The 24886-nt window shown below is 43.7% G+C and overlaps 1 protein-coding gene across 1 annotated transcript; it reads left to right on the top strand.

Annotated features, from left to right (window-relative positions):
• The first annotated feature begins 6656 nt into the window (after positions 1-6656).
• Positions 6657-24064, top strand: LOC118409944 (homeobox protein orthopedia-like). The gene is made up of 3 exons (XM_035811357.1): positions 6657-6897; positions 7869-8182; positions 20906-24064. Exons 1-3 carry the CDS (start codon positions 6768-6770, stop codon positions 21434-21436), a joined length of 975 nt encoding a protein of 324 aa, XP_035667250.1. The 5' UTR covers positions 6657-6767; the 3' UTR covers positions 21437-24064.
• The last annotated feature ends 822 nt before the right edge of the window (positions 24065-24886 follow it).

Genomic DNA, 24886 nt, shown 5'->3' with positions numbered 1-24886 from the left:
ATAGCATGATGGAAACACAATCATTTCTATAAAACCCAACACGAAAAGAAGTTTATCCATATTTGAAAAAAAAACAGCGGCAACAAGTATCTAAGAAACTCTCACCACTGCAACATCCCAGGGCCAAATATCCACGGGGTGTTTTCTCTCGCAAACTCATCTCAACAGGGTTTCCGTTTGAGTCGGTCCAAGTTTCCTGGAGGGGCCGTCACCATGGCGACTGCATCGTGTGCACAAACAGGTACAAACGGGCCCGGTGCTGTGATCTCGGTGGTTGTTCCATTTTGTTGTTTATGTTCCGTATGGAAGTACCGACCATTGGCCGTAAGGCACTTGTGTCCTATCTAAATCTTATATAAACGATGGACTTTTCCCCGGCCCCGGCAACTCTTTTATATTAGAACACAATGGGCACAAAAGCAGGCCACGAAACGTTACTAGTAGCAGATGCAATAGGTGCATAAATAGATAGGTTTGCAGATAAGAGAAAGTTAGAGATCTTGACATAGGTGAAAAAGACGCTTACATGCAATGGAACAGCAATGTTAAAACTTGCAGTTAGGCTAAAATCCTGTTTGAAAACACTTATTGCGTCTTTATACAGTCAGCCCTATACCACCCAAAAGTAATGTTTTCGTCGTTTTCTTTTCTCCACACGATCGTTGATGATTAGTGATGCAGAAGCATTTTGGCATCGAGCACTCTGTTATCATCGACTTTATTGTCCAGCGTTTGTGAAATACAGACGATCGGATATAATTCATATAGAAATTAACTATTCAGTTGCAACAACTAGATCACGGAGACGAAAACAGCCAAACACATGTACGAAATTAACGGAACATGACCAATGTACCGTCAATGACCCAATGTGCTATCTATATTTATTGCAGTGGTGAATAATTAACTCCTTAAGGGGGCAACACATTTTCTGTTAGACTTCTTGTGTTGATTAGTCCTGTCGACGTTTTCTCCCTTATAGTTCTTTATAGTTCTTACCTAACTTGCCCCTCCTATAGAACAGAGATATAGAACTTAGTTGAAACTCACAAGTAAAGGGCTCAGACCGAATGTAGCTCAACTGGTAGCAGCCTCACTGTTCCGATCACGGCTCCAATATTAGTTTGTACCTGAGAGACCCAGGTTCAATCCTGGGTGGGGAATCTCACCTCCACCCGTTTTTCGGAAGGAATGCGAGATGGGGGTCCCGTGTTGGTGGAGATGCCTCGACCACGTTAAGGGCTAGCGACCCCTCGTCGCTGTAAGATATACCCTGCTACTGAAATAACAAGGAAACTGGACACTGCAGGGGTGTTAAGTTAAGGGTGTGAACTCCAGAGCTCCAACAGGTAGCCTCCTTCGCAGCCTTCTAGGAATGGTAAGGCTTAGGATTCGGTCTGTTTAACATATGGGCCAAGTTGAACACCGCCGCCACGACTGCAAAGGAGGCTACAAATCTGTGGGTGAGGCTAGCTTTAGTATTCCGGTAGTTTACCCCGCACACAATTAGGCATATTACGTAACCACAAGTATAGCTGTTCAAAATTCCACTACATGTTTCATAAATCTTAATGGTAATGTATTCATCACTTTGAAAAATCACATCATTAGGATAATTATATACAGCAAAGATTTTAATTTATGGTATCAAAATATTAAGTTTGCATTTGAAACACACGTAGATAGAATAAACAACAGTTTTCTTCGCTGCAAACTACAAAACAAAGTAACTAAGAAATATGGACACATTTAAGAATGATTCCAGGTCAATTTCCATATCAGCAGATGTATTTATTTTTTCCCGATAATTACGATTGGACAAAAGTTCTATCTGCATACGTAATCTTTATATTTGAAAGAGAGTGTTTAGCTATCGGCCTGGAAACGGCCCAAATTTGACAGGTGTGGACTAGTTGCCATGGTAACGTCGAGCGATACTAAATGGCGGAATCAGCGGGTGTCAAGCGCGAGGTTTAATCCGGGGCGGAGCCGCAGGTAGACCGGTAAATGGTGTAATAACCACCCGGTCATCAATCTAGGCTCCTTATGTACCGCACAACCACTCCCGCAGGAGGCAAACACCCCGAGGACGACAACGATTCTCCCATAGAGACTTCTCCATGCAAAACAAGCTGGTATATGGCACTCAGTGCGGCTAGAACCGGTGCACAGTTAGCAATGGTTAGGGTAGACTTAGTGTTGTATACGTGTGCTGTATTCCAGTAAACTATCCTGTACACAATTATTAAACAAGTTTCAGTGTTAAAAATGTCCGACACGTGTTCTATTTGTAGTTATGTAAATTTTCTTATGTCCACGCTACTTATGAAACGTTTACTTTGCTGCAAACAAGGATATTGGTAGATATTGGAGCACTTTAATGTCGAGGTTCAGATCGAGACTTTATATTAATAGCAATATTTGTGTTCTGTTGGGACACGCTGAAGACACGTTGTTCTGTCAATGCTCAGTTCATATGAGGCATATTTGAATTTCCTTCAGACATCAAGTACGAAGGGGGGCAATGTCCCGAGAGAGCTACGTTCCTCATGCCCTCTCATATGATATAGCCTCCTTGTTCATACAAAATCGTTGTTGATGGCTCTGATGTGAACTATTGAAGAAGCTAATAGATAAGGACACACATAAAAAGAGAACGTTGTTAGGTCGAGTTATAGATCAAGGAACACGTTTAGTTTTTTTGCCAGATGTATAAAACGGTTTGGACAACAACAAAAACTGGAAAAGGGGGCGATCTCCCGGAGAGACTTCTCAATGCAAAAATCTAGTCCCTGTCCCTCTGCGGCTCTTCCCGCAGCGCACAGGCAGGGCACGCTCCATCCATCACGCCGCTAACCAAGCGGGACCGGCTCCGCACAGGGTCGGCCGGCGCCCGGGATGGGAGACCGCCGGCACCTCACGAGAATGCCTGGCTCAAATGGCACGGCCAATCGATCCGGCAAGACCTAGATATGGCTGTCATATTCTCCCCATTCCAGTTTTAATGCCAAGCAAACCGACGGACACTGTGTCGGCGGTGCTACAAATGTAACATGTGAATGGCCCGCCTCTGTGTCTATGGACCGAGCGGTATGAAGCGCAAAAAGTCGATTTTCATTACCGGACTGTACATAAGTTAAAGTCTGATGCTCTAACCCCGACGTGCGCTCTAGTTCCTAGCGTATTTACATTTCTCTCACACGATTTATTAGCGCCAATTTGGTTCTTTATGAGAGGCGATTGTAGAGGGCGGGAAAAAAACGGGCGCATACACACAGTTCTCGTTCCATCGACCTGTCAGTCACAGGAAATCGGACAAAGCTTTCCCATCACTGCTGATGACTTTCGCGCCAAAAGGAAAAAGGGTGCGCGCGCTGATGATATGATTTAATGAGAAATAGGATTCGAATTATACCGTGCCCATTTCGGGCCAAATTACCTCATTTACTGCAATGGAAACCGGTGAGCGTTTTGAAGCACGTGGGAATAGAACGACTGGGGAAAAAACTCGGCAAAGAAAGTCTAGCATTGATTTCCGCACCGTTAATTTTTAAATTCCCGCCTATTTACTCACTTTGACGTCTTTCAGATGAACAAACGAAGTTCTAACTTCCTGAAGGCCGTGAAAACTCTCGGTACACTCAAGGACATCCAGATACTGTCCTTCTTACATTGGAGCCCGCAGATATAATCGCTTTCATATAAAAGATGAAAGGAATAACATCCAGACCAGTAATAATAATATTATCGAATGACCAGTTGTGATAGCATTATAGAATGGCCAAAAGAAAATCGCCGTCAGTGGGGATTTTTACAACTATCTACTCCAAACTTACATTTAACTCTAAAGACCGTGAGAAAAAAAAACTCTTATAGTTTGGAGTTAGACGATCAAAGTGACTCGCATGAAAAGAGATAGAGAGAGCGAGAACCGTTTACATCATATAATAGAATAGCCTGAAGCAACTCACCGCCGCCAGGTGATTTTTACAACGATCTTACAACAATTCCAAAAATACGCCAGGCTATAATGGTTGAGATCTTCTGCCCGCTCTCTCCGTAAATTGCGTCGAACGTCGCTAATACGCACATGATGGCGGGCTGAATGGTTTTACAAGCGCGCTGATGCGTCCTGATTTGGCAAGTTCAATACCGCCCTCTCTCTCCATGAATTTTCCTCGCCCTTGTAGTTTTCTGTACAAGGGCGAAACCTTACCGCGTAATTACGCAAATATTAGGCTCGTGCTGGGAAGAATATAAGAGAGGTGTCATCAGCGCAAGTAGATGAGATTTATCAAGAACAAGCACGTCAGACTGAGCTGTAAATGCCGGCAATCTTGGCGGAGGCACTCCCCGATCTGCGTCGGAACGCCCACCGTCGGACGGTTAGTCGCGACGCTTCTCCCAGAGACTCCCGCAGTCGAGCGGAAAATGACGGAGGCCATTCGGGTACCCTCGGCGTGGTCCCCGCCACGCGCCGAGCGGCTCCCGACCGTGACAGGGTGACAGTTCGGCTTAACCCCCGCCGACAGCCAGAAATGACAATTTACTCCGAACTGCCAAGAGGTTGGGGGAAAGTGTGGCAGTCTGATCGTCGGATTAGAGACCTCTTTTCACGGGTGCACTGCGCTGCCTTTGTGCCAGGGACACGTGCGGCCATACTATGTGGATGACGTCTATCAACATATACCGGCAAAACAAGTTACTAGTTAGAAAAACACAACTTCCTAATCGGAATTCACTTGCAAAATAGATAAAGGTTTTCAGGCAGAATCTGTGGTCCTGATATGCCCTCATCATGTATGTCATGTCGCGCCCGGAAAAATATCACCATGTTGAAAAAAAAACAGGAAAAACAAAAGAGCACTTTTGTGAACTCAGGATTTGTTTCTAAGAGCAATAGATTTTTTGCAAATTGTGTAGCAATTTCAAACGTAACGTGTCATCCAGAAAAATAAATACCACATCGTTGAAAACCTGGAAAACAAATTGTTTGTCTAGGAGAAATATTCTTAAACGCGCGATCTGCGTACACAAGGAATTGATGATATTAGTAAAACCTTTTAAATAGCTTATATCAGTACAATAGATGGCTGTTGGTTCACCTTTGATTTATTGATGTATTTCCTTTTATTTCTCTGTAAAGTATACCCACGGTGTAAACCATTGTTTTGTATGTCTACAATTACCAACCCTTTGGCATGGATTAGCAGTAAAGTTATCATTTACATGTTGTAAACAATGTTTTGGACAGAATGTGTGGTCTTGCTCCTCATTTTGCACATAACGCCTGAACTAGATAAAAATCCGCATGTTGTGAAAGAAAACGCATGTACAGCAGTACGTGAGTTGTAGTGAAGTGTAGCCTGAGATCTCGGGGGAAAGCCTGCCGCTGGGGCAGCATGGCGACGGGCAGCGGTCGCCAAAGAATGCGAGCACCGCACGTGGCGGAAAGATGGAGTTGCAAAATACAAAAGCCACGCGTGTTATGTTCGTCAAATCAACAGTTAATAACAGATTGTTCAGGAAAATTAAAATCACGTCAATCAAGACAAGTGGCCGCACGTGTGCCGTTGTTTCCACCCTACATTATTTCCGGGAACACTTGGAAATCTGACCGGCTCTTCTCTTGCGGCACAGTTTTGTCATAACGGGCCGCTTTTGTTTTGGCGTATTGTTGCAGAGAGCGCGCATTTCACGGCGATACGTGGCTGACGTATTAGGAACGGATAGGAAGAATAGAGTGAGATTTGATCCTACCGAATAAACTCGATGAAAGTTCCCTCAACCAAAACTAACAGATGGTCACATGAAACTGCACCAACCACAACTCCGGGAAACAGAAAGACAGAAAAAAGTGCGCTGTCGTCCCAAGCGTTATGGAGAGGCTTGCTGCACATGATCACTTGGGTACACTTGTGTTTATCCAGTTTCGTGTTCAAGCTAATAAGCTAAGAGGTGTTTCTACACGGACTAGACAAACACTGGGCATGATGGAGACATAACAGCTTGTGAAGTACGTATTTTTCTGGGCCAGTGGTCGCGGGATGGGGTCTGTGTACTCCGATTGAGTCGACTTAAACACGCCACGGGCCCACATGAAATATAGATGAAACACATCTCGGTTCCGAGAATGAGGAGATTTCAGGGTTTAGCCCGCAACGGCGAAAAAAACTGCGCGCGTGCAGACGACGGAAGATTTAGGATGGAACAGCGCTTACTGATGGTGCAAGGCCAGTCGAACAATGATGGACTTATGATGTTTCGGACCAGAGTTGCTAAATAGCTATCCGTTTAGCACCTACTTCGTGGCTTCTGAGTTCTGATGAAACTTTTTTTTTTCATTACCCCCTTGCAACTTTCGATACCGCTTGCTTTGTTAGTGTCAGAAAGATACAGGTAAACGTTCAGGCGCGTGCGTTCAACTCTCTCATTCTGGTGAAAAGTGAATAAACTGGTGACAAAAAACGTGTGTTTATAGGAAGTTATTGTAGCTAGTTGACACTTCTGGCCTCCCAATTATCCCGATTGAATATTAATGATTGGTGTGTTGAGGCGAGGTGGTAAGTGGCCCTCTCATGCTCGGCTTGTCATCAGCTGGCTGACAGCGGCCCTCCCATTGGTCATTTGCGCGGCGACCAATCAGAAGCCGTCTTTGGGCGCGGCGACCACAGCATCACAAAGAGAGGCTGGCTGGTGGGCCCGTGGCCGGTGTATATCCCACGTACCACCGCCGACTAGCAGTTAGAGTCTCCGTGCGGACTGCCATGGCTGGGGGTGCTCAGACAGCGGTGCTCTCGGCGAACGGTAACTCTCTCCACAGCTCCACGGACCCGCTCCTCTCTCACGCCGGCATGCTCAACAACAACGCCACGGTCAACTCGCCCCTGTCCTCCGGTAAGAGCTCTGGTCCACTTACTTTCTTTCATAGCTTTCATTACCGCCACAATTGAACAGTTTTATCTCTTGTTACCCTTAATCAGAGCTCAATTCTACCCATATTCCACCTAAACACGTCGCCTATTTGGCGATATTACGGGCGCAGTGAAATTCATTTTGCTTCAAACGACTTTTCCCTTTCATTCTTCTTTCATTCTAACTTTATCAATTTACTTGCCAGTCAGTTCAGTGGTCCGCGCCAAATATTTTCTAAATCGTCGCTTATTTCCAGAACTAGTTTATTGAAAATCGCGTATCTTTTCTTGTCGTTGTATGTTGCTTGCCATCAAACAACTTTGCACTTGCTGCCCCCAGTCTTCTCTCTATACAATTGTGTACGACCGCTTTGTGTCAATACACGGAGGCGACAAAAGGCGCACAACAATGGGCTGACTTCATGCCAAATTAGTAAGAAGACCTTGTCTCTGTTTCGATGTTACCGTGGATTCTCTCCGTCCGGTCCAGTTATTTCCGACGCTCTTCTGTTGATTTTTTTTACGCGGTGACTGAACATTTCTTGGAAACACTTTGGCAGAGAGAGTCAACAGTTTTGTAGAACTAGAAGTACAGACCTTTCCCTCCGCCTCTGTCGTTAGTTCCTTTGGGAACCAAAGAATCACAAACCTCCGTCTCGTCACCAACCTGATAAACGTTTCCGTTTAGGACCTTTTAGCACTCAATATTTTATGCGAGAATCCCAAGAATCCCTTTTTCTTTTGTGGAATGATTCAGAAGTTAGAATTGGAGTGCCAAACGCCTCGGAGAAATAACAAAACATCGGCTATTGAAAGAATGCTATGATTTAGTGGCAAGACCTCCTGTCACCACATTTCTGGTCATCATTTTACAGAACATTCATCAATTTTGTTGCCTTGTTTTTAATTCCCGTTTCTGTTTTGTTTCTCTCTCCTCTCTCTTTCTGAATGCAGTCTTTACTTTCCACGTTGCTTCAGGCATGAAGGAAGAAGGCGTGGACAGCACGACGGCCAGCTGCCACGGCCAGGACAAGGTCCGCGAGCAGGACATGGGCTCCTCGGGCGTCATGGACTCCGGCCCCGAGACGGTCTCGACCAAGTCCGACCAGTCCGACGACAAGCCACAGAAGCAGAAGCGGCACCGGACGCGCTTCACCCCCGCCCAGCTTCAGGAGCTGGAGCGGTCCTTCAGCAAGACACACTACCCCGATATCTTCATGAGGGAAGAACTCGCACTCAGAATCGGCCTCACCGAATCCAGAGTACAGGTATGAACACAGACCTTACTATTACAACATTTATAAGCAATGTTTCTCCGTAGTATCTCATCTGTTATGTATACGGTTACTTCTTTCTCTTTCACCGGTGTTAAAAGGATAGAAGAATAATAGGAACTCATATTTGTTTTGTTTCTAGTCACCCGAGACGAGAGTGCAGGTAAAACGTTTCGCACAGTTTTCTGGTATCGTTTGCACCTCACACGATCATGTCTACATAACTAGTGGACTTTACAAATCGTCAACTTTTAGAATTATGTATTGTCGTGTGCGTTTGTTGTTGGTCGCAACTGTTGTAATTTTTGGTGTATTTTATTTGCGAGGGATCAAACGCTACCTTGTTTGTGGGGAAGGTGCTCTCCCTTCTAACACTACGTTACAGTCTCCAAGTGACGTTATAGAATACAGAGTCCGTTTGGCTGCATGAATAGGTTTTCTTCGGTTTCATCGAGAGCTTGACGACTCAACTATTCAAAATCCCCTGAAATGCTCGGCGAATATCAGACTGCGCTATAGATACAGAAATAACAGTAAATTTGATGACAGGTACTTGTCGCGTGTGCTGTCCAGCTTGTCCAATCCTCTCACCATAAGAATTGCGTGTTTCATGCAAATTAAACCGTTTCATCAGCAGGTTATTTGAGATGTGGCCGGTACAATACCGCGAAAAATTTCGGACCTTGTCATCGTTTCACAGAGAGGTGGCAAAAACTGTTGAGAGAGAGAGAGAGAGAGAGAGAGAGAAGAGCACATCCCGTTGTATCTTTAAGTTTGCGATATAAGCTATAGCTACGAAAACCGTGTGACTTCCTTTGTCCATCACTTCCTAACCACGTTAAAACAATGGCTCGTTTTCATTTGACCTAAGTGAAGATGATTCGCGGGCGTGCGGATTTCATTAGCGCTAAAAGATTAGATTAGATTAACATTTTTACCCGTTGCTAAAAGCATTAATCTGACACCGATATTGTGATTAGCACCATATCCTGACCCGCTGGGAAGTGTTCATTCAGTTCTGCGGGACCCGTTTGTTTAAATTGTACCCGTAAATATTGGGATCAATGACACCGAACTAGAAGGTAACATCCTCTTTCGAACACCTTGCGACAGTACATGAAAAGGCTTATTTTATTGCTACCTCCCCCACCGTTTCAATTTCCTCAAGTTAATGACATCGCGTGGCACTTGGCGTGGATTGCTTTTCTACCATTGTCACTGGCCACCTCAATGGTCTCGCAGCAGTTCATACATATTTTCTGGGTCACCTGTCGCAGTTTCGAACGTACAAACAGTCCCGGTTACAACGACTCAAACTACACACCCGCGGATAAGACCCTATCAAACGGATTTCACATATGCACATGGCTGCTTAGAGACAGGGAATTGGTATAAATGGTGGGTTTTGCGGCTACATGAAATTCCCAGTTGAGGACAAATTATGGTTGATGTAGCTTCTCATTCGCCCCTGCTTCAACAGATCCAATTTCGATGTCTTTTAGATTTTTCTTGATCTCCGACGCTTTGGCCGGCTATACTGCCCTAACCAGCGCTTAGCAACATCTTGTTAGCCCATTTATTTGTTTGATTATGTTAAATAAAACCAATAGTACTCCAGACTTATAGCTTACCCGTGCTAACAAGCGGCCATATCGACAAATGTGGGATGCGGTTGGGTCGGGTAAGGAAGACGAATGCAGGGGTCAGTTGCAAGAGGCAGACTAGGATTGAACAAAATAAGATTGACTCGGAGAAGCAGACATATTTGTCCCATTTCTCACAATGGCCTCCTAAAACGTTAAAGAATGTCAACTGTCGCTTAAGACAACTAGTCGTGAAAGCGTGTTTTTATTTCTAGATTTGGGTAATGTTACCGAACGCTGTGTTTTGTTCTGTAATTTGAACAACATTGCAGACATTTGACAACAACCCGCTGCAAACTGTGTGGATAGGAGAAAGGCATGTCCTGCGGTACTGTTTCATCCCTGAACCTGTTTGTACAGCACTTACACCTTTGTCACGTACCTGTACTTGGCAGGAAGGTGCAAAAAACTGTGATTTGATTGTAACAAAGGGATTATCATTTCAATTGTTTTAAAACAAGCGCGGCTTTCTTTGTAACTCGCACAATTCCGACCCTTTCCCACACTTTCGCCGGGCAGATCCGCTTGTAGACATCCCGCGCAAATCTGACCATTTTTACATCCGAATGGAGCGTCTTCAAACCTCGCCATTTCGCAACCCGGCGCCAAGCAGCCCGATTCGACCACGGTTTTCTCGGCGATGAAAATTCAAAGGGGCTCCGCCGGGCGGAAAACGGCACGCTCCTGTGTCCGGGCTGGAGATGATATCTCCAAACGATGAGCAATTATGGCTCGTTGGAAATGGTGATACGGAGATTCTACCTGTCGTGATATTCTTTACAAGATTTCGACATTGTTGCGATAGGTTATTCTTTTGAAACTGCTATGGGATATAGAATTTTTAACGTATAGATATTTCTTGGACATTCCTGTAATTTGAAGGAGAGCGTGTGAGGCGTACGTGTAGCAGATAAGGTTGTTTATAAGAAACAAAGGCCTTCGCATTGACGGTGATTTTGTGTGTCTGTTATTTCGTTTGGTATTTAGGAATCATTCCAGCAATATGATATTTGAAAACGGCTAGGGTTAGAGAAATTCCTGATGGCTTGTCCGTCTCGGTTTGTGTCAAAACGGCGGGAAAGCCGAAACAGTTCCCTGCGCAGTACCTGCAGAAATGGCGGGCTCGTATCTAGGGTCGAGATCTAGCTCGGCAGAAATTGAAATGTGCCGAAATTTGTCGGAGCAGCGGCCTTATCTTCTCCTTAGCACGGAAATGTAAAATTGCCGCGAACAGTCTGTTACGATAGGATCGCAGGAAGTGAGCTTGAATTTTAGCACGGGGGCCCGGTGTCTCTGAACGGGGGTTCTCTCCCGTGTTGGGTTCTCTCCCGCCGCCGTTCTAGGCTGATACATTCCAATGGCTACCAGTGTGATACTGAACAAAAATGTACATGCAGAGTTAGGCTGTAGAAACAAACCAACACACCAAAGCCTTGAGGGAAAATTAGCGGGTACTTGAGCACTTCTGTTAGATATATAAATGTCCTAACAGAAGGAAAAACAGCACTTGATGATCAAGCGATCATTTGTGAGCTATCTTTAGGAGAAAACACCATTTGATTATGAAGAAACCGTGGTAGACGAAATAGTGTCTAGGCGGGGCATAAATCAGCCATCTGAGCCTGTTCCAAATTGAACAGTTATCACTTGTCATAAGCACACACCGATTCGTCAAATCTCCGTTTCATTATCGCAACTTTCGCCAAACGTAAAATTGCTCGTATCAACCTTAAGAAAAGATTTAATACACCATTAAGATTGATACCAGTTACGTCAAAATATGTATCCTGAATTTCTTAACAAGACAGATATATTCTCTTTATGTTCATATCAGATAATTGGTTGAATGTAGAGATTATGGGAGTGTAACCATTAGTGCAGAAGGCACCGATTTATCGTGTCGTGCCTTTCAGAACAAATGTGGACAGGAAAATTGTGGTTTGATAGACAACATCTAGCGCTGTGAACATCCACGAGGTACTACAAATATATGTTACAAATTCGATAGGATAGAATAGCACAGAAGCCGAGAAGAAGAAAAAATAATCCACTTCTCCAACCTCGCTCAATTGGGCTGTCTCATTTGAAACAAATAGAAACAATTGCAGGAAATTTTCATCATGAGAATTTTGCAAGCAACTTGCTGTCCTAGGCCTGTTGAAACTATTGCTAATAGATAACAAAATGAAAGGAAATAGAATAGAATAGATGAACGATGATCATACTGTGCAAAAAGGGCAGTATGGAAATCTGAATCAAGTATTCGGTCCATGATTAGCTGGTATGTGTTCACCTTAAATTCTAACGGAAAGAAAGATGCAAGAAGGACTATAAGTATTAGAGAAATCCAACTTCATTGGGATAACAATAGGCAACACAATGTGAACGGTCGCCTTACTGTGCTAGACACATTTTTGTAGTGTTTCATCGCCGTTTTGCTTCCATAGTAGATACAGTGAGTGTATGTGGCTGTATAGTGAGTGTCGGTGTTTGTTTTGGCGTAGTGTAGATCAGTGTAGTCTATTGTCTCTGTTCAAGTGCGATTTGACCGCGGTATTGGATCATATGTGTCCCATTCCACGGTGAATTATTGTACTTGATGCCACCAATGGGACACAAATTGGATTATCCTCGCAACTCAAGGCGTGAATCGGAAAACAAGTTAGCGCAGCGCACGTCCACTTCAGCTGCACCTAACCCTTACAGTCTGCTACCCTTTTGTAGTTTTGAGATTGAACTGAATCGTGTCGACTTTTCGATGAGAATGGATACTCCAACAACACTATAAATTCGTACGTGATTCTTTCCGCGAATTAAGATTGAATCACGAAAAGTATGATACAAACTAGTGTTGGGATAGCTGCCAGGACCCTTACAACGAGTGGTATAACATGATAACAAAACGTAACGAAATCCTTTCAGGTATTCAGTACATTGTTGAGTCTAGTCCGTTGTGAAATACACACTCATATAAGGGACATGCTAGTAGGTCAATTGTATAAGCTGCTATTGGGTTATGTCTTCGGTTACATGCTTGTAAAATGTGTGCTTCAAGTTATGAACAGGTAACAAAAGAAAAGCCGTCGATATTATTTTTAGATCAAACACAATAATATGATAATCGTTATGAGAAAATTTTCAGGAATGAAAACGCTTGGTGTCTGTTAGGACTCAACTTAACACCGACGTACACCATCATAGTCCATACGTCAGGTTTAGAAAAACGTGCAATGTTAGCATCATCTAAGTACGAAATATCTATGCACATATGGTCCCTTGTCTCTTCAAATGTTCTATAAGCATAACATGCTATCCTTCCGTGAGATGTGAATGTCTGAGTTTATCTTTCCTCAGTAAGACTGGGAGTTTATTTACAGAACTTCTATTTCCTAGACTGGATTTATTCACAACACAAAGGCTGAGCTTAATAACACAATCTAGTGAGGTTTGAAAATGTATTATTCCTTAAAAATAACACAAGCAGCAAAGAGTACACACAATCAAAACAGCATTTATGCATAGCGGAAGACCAGCCAACGGTCTCACACGTATTACGGGTACGTCAGAGAGGATCAGGACAGTCTTCATTCTGTGTGATGAACGACAGCACAAAGGAAACGCATTTTGTATAACACTTACATATAACCTGTCATAACCTAACGTTAGAATTACATCTCAGGATACTTTGGATGATTCTATATGCATGCCTATATTGCCTGTCTGTTTGTATGAACAAAATAGATATGTAAGATTCTTTCTAAACTTTGGACGGATTCGTTTGTTTTGATCATCTATACGCCACCACGTGTTTCTAGATAACAGAAACGAAATTGATATGGAAATATTTCGACACTCAGACATGTACATTTCTTGCATTCCTCGACACAATGGTTATAAATAATATAAACAATCATGTAATGTGTCTTGATGGTCGGAGATATGCCTTAGACTTAACGGCTAACACCGAAAAATAATCACTTCCAATATTTTTCTTCTCTGTAACGTCATGCTTACAGGCGGGAGTCGGCAATAATACTTGCTGCATGTTTCATCAACGAAATGTCCCACCATATTCCGATTTCAATGGCTAAAAATGGCGCGAGTTATTCTTGTACATAGATGATAATAAATAACAATAATATCATTCATTTGTGTTGACTAGGACAGACATTTCGTTATCACAAGATGGTAATTTGATCTGAAAGTAAAAGTGGTATTTTCGCAGTTTTTGTAAAACAGAGAAGCTAAATAAAACCGCACTCCACAATTTCGACATAATAACGAATTGTTACTGTGAACTGTAAACGATTTTACGCAAAGGAAAGGCTCTTTATCATATCAAGGGGAATCATAATACAACTTAGGGTTCGTTAATGCCATGCATAGCTTATTTAGGGTGTATCTGTGCGTACAGGTAATAGAATGGGTAATTAATGTGCGGTATTGTATATAGGAAAGGGAAAACACTCAGGACAGGAGTGTAATGGGAGGACGTTCCCTCGCCACCGCCAGACCTCGGCTCGTGTTCTCTTTAATCAAAGATTTCAATGAAATCGTAATCGAAATGGACAGATCTTTTGTGCGGGTGGTGACTGGTGGTGGTTTTCATTTTAACGTTCAAAAGCCCCGGCGGCCCATTCACCAGGGAGATGTGCCCGAGTTCGTCTGGGCTGCCTTAATACTGGTGGATAACAGAGAACGGGTACGTCTGTTTAAAATGCCATTTTACCGGCGCGTGCTGCGCGGAATGTACGCAGAGAGACGACCGACGGAAAATCCGACATTTATTACTCTTGAACTCTAACTCCGGCGTCTCAGCCGGCTTGATGAGGTAAAGCGTCCGCGGCGAGCTCGGCCAATCCCGGCCGCTTGGCCCACCAAAGCCGCCGTCGCTGATGTTAACAGCAGCCCCTCCATGATATACTGTGTCATGTTAAACTCGCGGATATTATATGGCGCCTGGGCACATCATAGACAAGCTTTTCCACCGATATTTCGTACCATTTGATCGTTATCGGGGGAAATCAGACGAACGGGAGGAAAAAACGATCCTGTATGTATAAAAACCCCAGAACGGCCGTAGGTAGTTATGAGTTGCGGGGTCGCTGGGTTGTTGGCGTAACGGCATTTTGAAACAGACAAAACGCACTTACGACCTGCAATTCGATTCAACCAAAGCTCCACTGACGTACTAGCTTTTTTTTTATTTTAGTGGCTGAACGAATAACAAACGGGTTTTAGATTCCGCGTTGTGGCTGTATATCCCGGGGCATTGTTATATGATGGGCATAATGTCTCTTAAGTGCTGTTACATCCCTTGTCGACTAGAAACGGCGACTACGCTGCGACCGCTGAGCTGATACTTGACATATCGGTCGACAAATTTCATAGATAAGAACATGTTGTTAAACATTTTGTTCATTTTTCCGTCTGTTACATCTCGCATCATATTCTAATCGTGAAATCAGGAGTTACAAAAATCAAAACTCGCTCACTGTACGGTCGCACAGTGATCGCTGTGTCGTGGAGTGGGAGCCTAAGCAGTTGTTTCAGTAGACACACCGTGGCGGTTTGACAGCGGCGTGTGCCGAGAGACCAGAAAGCCCAGAGGAAGACCGGTAGACATCCCGCGGCGGGATATGATGTACTGCCGCCTGTGGTTTGTAATGTATCTATGGCCACTGTGGGAAGATCGCTGACAGGCTAACAAAGTACGGCCACTTCTCCGCCTTCCCACAAATTAAATACCGACTGCGGGCGCTGTGAAATCTCAGGTCTGGAGGCGTTCTTTTGCAGTTACACCGCTCCTTATTTTCCACTTGGGTCGCTAGACTGAAAAAATAGTACAAATTGGCCAAATGATTTAGCGGACCACTGACTTACACACATGCGACGGTAACTTTTCCAGTATCCCAAGGAATTTGGTCTGTTGCAGTGAAATCTTAATGAAAGTCGAATATAGCATCGGGATTCCGTACAAATGCATAAAAACAAACAGACAAAATAACAAACGAACGTACGAACAAGCAAACTTTGTCTTGGTTTTAAAGGAAAGAAACCTTGTGCTATTGCGTGATCTTTATCACGTAGAACTCCAGAAGTCTACTAATTTATGATCATCATCTTAAGCAAATGAGAACAATTCCAGGCCAATGGCATCATTGATGGTGGTGGCGGGATTTTAAAATGATCCTAACAATCATTTCTTAACCAGAAATTGTTTGAGAGAGTTCGTAATTCTTCGCGAATAACGGTACAAAGAAAAACCCCGTTTTTGTCTGAACTTAGAGTGTTGACAGGAATATAGATTTCCAGTTCCATTAACGGAATAAGGACGGGGTTGTGCTGTAGGCGGACACCTTGTGTGGTGTGTGGCTCTTATTGTACCAGGCGGGATCAACATGTTAAAGGGTGACCAGTGACGTATCTGGGAGGACAACACCATAACTCATATTGTGGAAATGAACACAGGTTGACACATACTGCAAATATATTTCAAAACGGTTTTCTAATATCTTGTATACGATTTGTTTTCAAAATGAAGTCTGAAATCTCAAAATCTTTTAGAGCCTATTATTTTTGTAAAATCAAGAATAAAATTTCAACAACAATTTGAAGTGCAGTGCACAGATACGTGTTTTATCTATAGTTTTGGATAGAAAAGCAAGAAAATGACTGGAAAGATTCATTTCGTTTTTTTATTGTTGTTGTTTACGGTCGCAAGGCGCCGAATTCCTCAGAGGACGAAGAAATGCTCCTCAACACACATAAACGCCAGTAATGCGGTAAGGGGTAAGCAACAAGAAACATGGGAGCCCACCACCTTATCGGCTACCCAGGAATAAAGCCGCATTATGTAACACAGCTGATACCCTGGGCACATCGTTTGGCGCAACTTTGCGCGGGCTGAATTAGCCTGATACCGCCTCGATCTTTCCCGCTCACCCCTCTCACTTCTGACATGACACGCTCCGACTGTGCGGTCGTTGAGCAAATATGAAAACGATATGATCACAGGCATGTTATGTGTGAAATCGGGTTATTGCTGCTCCACTTGTGCCGATATCATCCACTTAGCGGCCTGCCAGCTTCCAGGCGGGAAATGTTTCCTAGCGGGAAATGTTTCGTCAGGGTCCGGTGTGTAGGTGGGATATAGACAGACTATTTCTATGGTTTGTCGTTGTCAACGATTTTATTTTCTTTAAGTTTTTCCTTGCCATTAATGTGTTGGCGTTAGCGTACTTCGACATTCCTTACCGTCATATCATATACATTGCTTTCAACTCTATATACCTTCCGCAGACCTGTGTTCTAATCTATATGTTTGTTTTCCAAATCGTGTAGTTTTGAAGGTGTTCTAGAAATGGATTTTAGATGAACGCTTTCAGCTAATTTTCAACATACGTAAAACACGTACGAGGAGTAGTTGGGAGCACATGCATGACTTGTTTTAAGCGCAAACCCTGCCTCTATGAACGGCCAAAGTTGGATAGAAAATAATATCAAAATCACTTTCTTTAAATCAATATGGTCGAATTTCAAAGGTATCATGTACATGGCCAAAGGACTATAACCGATGTTGTTGCATCTCTACACACACAGCACAAGTCATTCTTGTATAAAATGAAATATTCTCTGAGAGATGGACAAATTCAACATGAAGGTACTTGATACTTTTTGTGATCTATTTCTTGAACATTTTGCACAACGTGGTTTTTAAGGAATCATTTTATCTTGCCATGCATGACACTTTAAATTGGATTTCTAGTTCAGCACCAAGGACAGAGCTCATGTTACTAGCACTGCTCACTGACTTCAAATTGAAGAAACTACAGTAGCAATTGTGTTTAGAAAAACAAAGATAGTTTCACTTTTATTAACAGTTTACGAACATTTTCTAAAACAAGAAGACGTATTTAACTGAGGTACATATTTTTCTGATCGATGATAAGAAACGATCGTCCCCGCTCGGTTCCAGCAGGTTAGGTAATAGGATATCACCTCTCCGCCCATTTCCTCTCGCCTGAGATGGCTCTTCATAATGGCATCCCATATCCGTCTAACGAATCCTGCACCAAATTGCTCATGATCACAAATGTTACGAGAGGCCAGGAAGCCAGCAGGGTTATCAAATCCGCGTCACTCTCCACCTAATGAATGTTATTCCCCCTCCCCGCTCACCCGACCGTGGTTGCCTATTATCCCGACGCCATATATGTTTAAAGATTTCACTTGTTAGCGCTACCGCAAGCTCTTACCGTGCGCGCTGGCAATGCGCGAGATGCCCCTATTCATTCTCTACATTCACATTATTAGTTCCCGGTATCGATTTCCGAAGAGGTTGCGGCTAATGTGTTTATGATGGTACTTTGCGGGTCTGGGAAGGCGGGAGAGGAGGGAGAGGGCCCAGCAAAAATCGAAGCGGAGAGACGGGGGAGACGTAAAGCCGACTTGCGGCGGGTTTAACAGCCGAACGGAAGCCCGCTGTAAAATGTTACGTACTCATGAAACAAACTGCGGGGATATTCTCTTCACATATATGTCAATATTTCTCTCGGAGGAAGTGAAGGGAGACAGTTTGTTTTTTAACACGATGAATAGACGTTTGGTGGTATCATTTCTGTGTAAAGATCGTTTGCGCCAAGAATAGCACGGCACCCACCAGACTGAGCTTTTCACACCAGGCACGCACTGGGGGAATCTTAGTATCATGCGTCAAGTAAATGTTACCAATAATGGTCTATTCAGTCTTTGATTTATTAGCACATTTCCGTGGTCAATGCGCTCATATTTCCCCTACGTTTTTGTTGTATATCTTTATACTCAATCATTTCTCAACAAGGCTTGTTAGTGACCATTATTTCCTCGCTCTTGGTATAAAATGTGGAAAACATGTAAAACATCAGATGAATTTAGAACTGGACACGAAGGAAACCATAATGGCAATTTCGATCATTGAACACCAATTATAGTTTCGAATTTTGAATCTCTTGTTTTGTCAGGTTTACCTGTCCGAACAAAAGACAGATCGTCAAACTGCACTTTCCGTCATAAACTGGGTTTACTAGTCTCTACCAGACTTCCGCATGGTAGAATAATGATAGGAGACTTTGGCCAAGTTAGGAATAGAGACAGACTGAAATCCCATGGTAACTTATTTGTCCATATTTGGCAAAATTCTTCTCTTTTTCATCCAGTTGACTGACACGTCGCTTGGAGACTAGGGTTTACTGTGAACTACGGACTTTTCACAGGATTAGAAAAATAGCGGATAGAATCATCGTATAAAACCGCGATTACAGATGTACCTGATTCTATTCTTAGTCTCTATCATCACATACTGGTATTGTTTTTAAAGTAAAACTGCTTTGAAACACAAATCTGAAACGTAACCAATGTGTTGACCAGGAAGCACAACGCGTTTGGATAATGACATGCACACGCGTCTAACAAAGGATGAAGTCAAGGTGATTCAACCCTTTTCTAAGGACGGCGTGTTCATCCGTAGCAAACATATGATGTGACATTCTTTTAGCTGCCGCTGTGGATATAACAATGGATATTACAAGGTTAAATATGATGGCATGGGAGGAATGTGTGCACACACTTGTACAGATGTATGTTTGCAGAAGTGTACACATGGAGGCGAGAATATTTCCATGGCTGGCGAGATTGCAGAGGAAATTCATCATCAGTTCGACCCTATGCACATAGAAATAGACTCATAAACTAGACGATAATTTCTGCATCTGTTCCAAGTTTGGTGGCGCTAACGACCCCTCTCCTCTCCCCACCGCGGCGGCCCTCCCAGAGTTCCTGTCTCAAAATTAATGAACTTCATCAGCAATTAGAGCAGGATGGATGGGGCTGAGCTGACGAGCGGAGGGATGACGCAGGCCCCCTCGGAAGCCGACTGTCTATTAAGGAGGTTTTTCTCATGTGGTCTGATTGATGACGGAGCACCATGTGTGTAATTATCCGCGAAAGCCTTGTTGCTTTTCTTCCTTGAATAAAACACTTTATTAAATCGGAAAACGCAAATCGCGGCGCGTGATGCACGGCGCCCGGGAGTAAGATCTATGAGACGGGGAGACGGCGAATATCAGCCGCCGCGGGAGGGTTGGGGGATGTTTGATTGTTCCCAGGAAGAATGGGCTGACAAATAAATTGGTGTAACGTGTTGTGTGGGTCAAAAAGTGAAACACCATTAATTATTGCCGTCAAGATTGTTCTATTGCACATAAAGCCTTGGCTCTGGAACTTTGTTGCTTCAAAATTCTCTAGCTTTAAGAGATGCCATTTTATTGGTATAATTCTACGAAAAAAACTTTGGCGTCCTCGCGTATGTTCTAAAGTGACACACATGCCTTAGTTTCACGTTTATCTTCTACGGGAAACAGCAAGACATTAAAAACGATAATCGTGTATCATTCTTACCCTCTTTTATCCGTTTTGACCATATTCAGTTTAATATCTTAACAGAACTGCATAACTCCATATTACCATAGAGCCCTTGAAATAAATAGCTATACTTGTATCTTGGAATCACGACTATTAAACTCGTGAATAAAAGATAAGTAAAGCCAAAGTATTGCATTGATTTCTGTCACAAAGGATAACTCTTATTCAGTTCCGTACAGTTGTTATACTGATGAATCAGGATGCACTTTGGGCGCCGTGGGACAAGAAAATCGAACAAAGAAAACTGTGCCAGAACACTTCGCAGAACTGATTTCTGGTTCAGCACCAAGGACAGGGATAACGCTGCCACTGCTACTGACTTGACTTTGTGTACTTAATTGGTGCTTACGTGTTGAATTCTGTATTACGGGCTATTTAGGGGATGGTATTGTACGGAAAGTTGTCACTTCTCATATCCTTGCTTTGCTCGCGATTGTTATCTGCACATGGTAACATCAGGACGGTTTATTTGGCTGGCCTATTTGGATGAAACAGGGCCTTAAAGTTGGATTAACAACAAAGAGAGTTTGCGCTGGGTTGATTACAGAGTTAACATGTATATAATTATCAGATTTCAAGTATTCAACCCGCTTTGTTGCTGTATTTTGTCCAGGTTTGGTTCCAGAACCGCCGTGCCAAGTGGAAGAAGCGCAAGAAGCAGTGCCAGAACGCCGCCCAGTCCATGCTGCGGTCCCCCCTGCTGCCGTCACACGGGCTGCCGCAGTTCCCCGGCTCCATGGCCGAGTCGCTCTGCTCCTTCCACACCACCGACAACCGTAGCTGGTCCATGTCGGGCGTGGGGGCCGTGGCCACCGCGCCGCCCCTCCCGCTGCCCCCCTCCATCCCCCGACAGAACATGTCCCAGTCCATGGGAGGGATGAACCAGATCCCCGTCACCCTCCCGGGCGCCATCACCGTCTCCAACGGCGGCTCGGGCGTCAACCACGGCGGCTACGGCTCGCCCTACGGCAACGGCATGTCCGCCTCGCCGCCCCTCAACAACTTCTCGACCAGTGCGTCCAGCCAGATGTCCTGTAGCTCGCCCGTGGACAGCGGCGACGCCTGGCGAGGCTCCAGCATCGCCTCCTTGCGGAAAAAGGCCATGGAGCACGCCGCCTTCATCAACAACGTCGGCTTCAGATAAGCACCACGGGACGCGCGGGGTGGGAGGGGACCAGAAGGTTTAGCATCTCTAGCAGGCTCCTCGGCTTGGTGTTTTTGTTATTGTCGTTTTTATAAAATATTGCTTGTTTTCTGACTGCGAAAGTAGTATGATGGTTCCCGTAAGGCCCTTTCCACTAGGCGGCGATGGCGACCAAGTCGGATTTACATGTGAGACCATTGATTTCATAACTGGAATAAATTGCAAGGTGTAAACGCATGATCTAAAACATAACAATTCACACAAAACGTACAAATATCGTTCTTTATGAAATTCGTTGAGTGATCTGCCATCTTTGGTTTCTTAGCGGTAGAAGCCTCCAGTGGAATGGCAGCAGACAGAAAACAGGCGTTTGTATTCGGCAAAAAACGACAAAGCTGAAAGTCTCGCCGAGGAATCTGCTATGTTAGCTACAAAAGTTCTGCCTGCACACGTCATAGTGTCGCTCTGTAGTTGCACACGGATGTAAGACATTGTCTGAAAGTACTGTAGCGTAACGTGCAACTGCAGAGTGTCTTACGGGCGTTTGTAAGGCTAATATATAAAACTTTTAGACATGGTGGTTGTGTTTCAAACAAACCCTACATTCTGTGGCAATCATCCATTCATAGTTGGAACGGAAACAAAGGGAATCTACATTTTACTAGCAAAGTGTATTTTACGTATACTGTTCGTGGCAGATGTTGAAGATTGGATATTGATACTTGCTTCTCTATATTTGACTATGCGTATCTTTTGAGAACACTATGTCTTGTCCATCGAAGCATACAGAAGTGCTCTTCGTGGATTTCAAATGTTTTGAATCAAGAAAATAATAATAGACTATTGTGACAGATTATACATATTTCCGATGATTTTAGAATTACGTTTTCATACTCTCTCTTCTGTGAACTAAACCACAGTGAAAAAAGATCAGCCGCCATGTTTGAAAGTAGTTAAAGGCTTCACCAACTCAAAACTGGTTTCTCAGAATTTACAGCATTACAGTTAATTTTGTGTTGTAAGATATGAAAAAAATAAGTGCCACAAGTGTCACTTGTGGTGCTTCAATTCTTGGAAACTTCAATTTCGAAGATGACGTTTGGCACAAGAAGATTAGAAAAAAAACTCAAAACACTTTGATGGGATTCCAAAGAACCAAATGATATAAAAGTATTTGCAAAGTTTACTAAAATACTTGAGAAACAAGAAGGGAGTGGTGTTGTGGAAAAAAGGGAAGATTGTTATTTGTTGTACAGATCTTATAGCGAGGACTTAAAAAGCAGTCCCAGGAAACTGGTTGTACTCTATACCCCCTTTATCCTCTGAGATGTTTTCGTGTATATTTGGCACTGGAAAGTATTTGTATCTATGAGATTCTACCGGTTAGTGTCTGTAGTTGGGTGATGTTGTACATATTTTTGGTGTAGAGTGTAGGAACCAAGCGCCACTGTTGGGTGTGTTTTAACGCAACTAAGTCTGTAAAGAGAAGACACGTGCTGTCTTACATTAGATGTTGGCCATTTCCCAAGGAAGCCGTCCGGCATGACAGGAAGGCGGGATGAGAAGTGTCTGGCACAATCTCCGCGATCAAAGCCACGGGGCTGCGGCAGTCAATCGCTTATGTGCAATCAACTCGCAGATTCTTGTGGCCCTCTAGAGGCGAAACAACCTCCAAATAAATCACAAAAGATTCCTTTGTAGATCTGCTTTAATGTCGGCCCTATCGCCAAAGATGTCGCGGGGACGAATGGAAACATTTATCGCGAAGCGGTGCCGTAATGCCCCCGCCCTCCGTCTGTCTAGCTCCAGGAGAAGACCTCGTATTACTTTGCTTTTATCCGCGACGGTTTTCTTTTTATCAAGCCGTAAATGTGAAAATCGGAAAATTAAGCCATGTTTATTCATTACACATTAAGAGACATATTATTTATCGGATCAATGTAGCTCGTGTTTCCTGTAATGAAATTACGTCTCGCTAATTCTGAGGAATGAAACCGCGGCCCTCTGGAGGCACGGGGCTTTGAGAGCCCCATACATTTCGGCGGTCTGTTTAGAGAAATTCGATAGTTGCGGCTCAATATCCCGCGGTATCCCCAGGCGGCTTCACCCATTACCTGACGATCGCCGTTTTGTGATAGAAATGTCCTGACTGATGTGTCATTCCGGATTAGCGGCCCATTCTCCAGTAATATCGCGGTTGTCTCTGTTGTTGGCGCCTCTATCAGCACGACCATCGCAGGCTCGTTTGCGGCCCGGCCATATAAGAGCCGACGTTCCCTTTTTCTGGATGTCGGTTTTTATTGCCGGTGGCGGGCAGGAAAATGGCCACGTTTCCAAGCTATTATGGAACACCGATGAAGTAATAAAGCATTAATTTGCCGCGGCTATCCTTTACAACCCCGTTGCGGGTCAGCCGTTAGGGTAAAGGGAGTTGATTTGACTGATATAAGACCTGAGGTCCCGGGAAATGTATGTATACATTTGTAATCCAGTCACCCGTTTCTGTATTTGTACATGTTCTATTGAAAACACCGCATGTTCCTCGGGCCGAGCATTTTGAAGATGGTGTACAGATGTTTACCATTAATATATAAAGTGTTTCCAAATAAATCGTCCAAATGTTCTGTACTCTTCGTCTCTGGCTCATTTTCTAGGACATGGGGAGTGATCCGTTCACACTTAAGATAGATATTTCTACGATCCTATTCTCTTTCTATAGAGGAATAATTCCATACGCTGGTATTCACGACACTGGAATATCGATATCATTTGGTTTATTTTGACTTCAGAGGTGTAATTTGTAATCAAGGTCAAATAGAAAGAAAATAGGTGATGTTACATTAAATTCCAGACACAATTTAAGATGTTTTCTAATGAAAAGGATCGAATAATGAAGCTGCTTTTATGGATACATGCCATTTACAAAATCTAAAAGGGAAGATGACAACATGGATTAATAGATGAAGTGGTGAAGGAACAAAGGGATGGACAAGCGCGTGAGGGGATGGAGGGATGGATGAAGGCATGTACAAATGCGTGAAGGGATGGATGGATGAAGGAATGGATGGATGCGTGGAGGGATGGATGGATGGATGAAGGGATGGATGGATGAAGGAATGGATGGATGAAGGCATGTATAATGCGTGGAGGGATGGATGGATGAAGGGATGGATAAGTGCATGAAGGGATGGATGTATGAAAGAACGGGTGGATGGATGAAGGCATTTATACATGCGTGAAGGGATGGAGGGATCGGGTAAGATGCTAGTACGTCGGGCAGCCATCTGTGATTGTTGAGATAAAACATTGGCAAATTGGCCAACATCAAAACGCATGGCCTAACTGCATTGAGCATGGATACGTGGTCAAGGGAATTCTACGCATCTTGTATTCAGCCTTAATTACAAGTTAAAATATACTAGTGGCGGATAACATTGCACTTATCATTCT

This window comes from Branchiostoma floridae, chromosome 2 (genome assembly GCF_000003815.2).
Source record: "Branchiostoma floridae strain S238N-H82 chromosome 2, Bfl_VNyyK, whole genome shotgun sequence".
Lineage (NCBI taxonomy): Eukaryota > Metazoa > Chordata > Leptocardii > Amphioxiformes > Branchiostomatidae > Branchiostoma > Branchiostoma floridae.
Note: the sequence above shows the minus strand (reverse complement) of the source record. Positions and strands in the feature narration are given on the sequence as shown.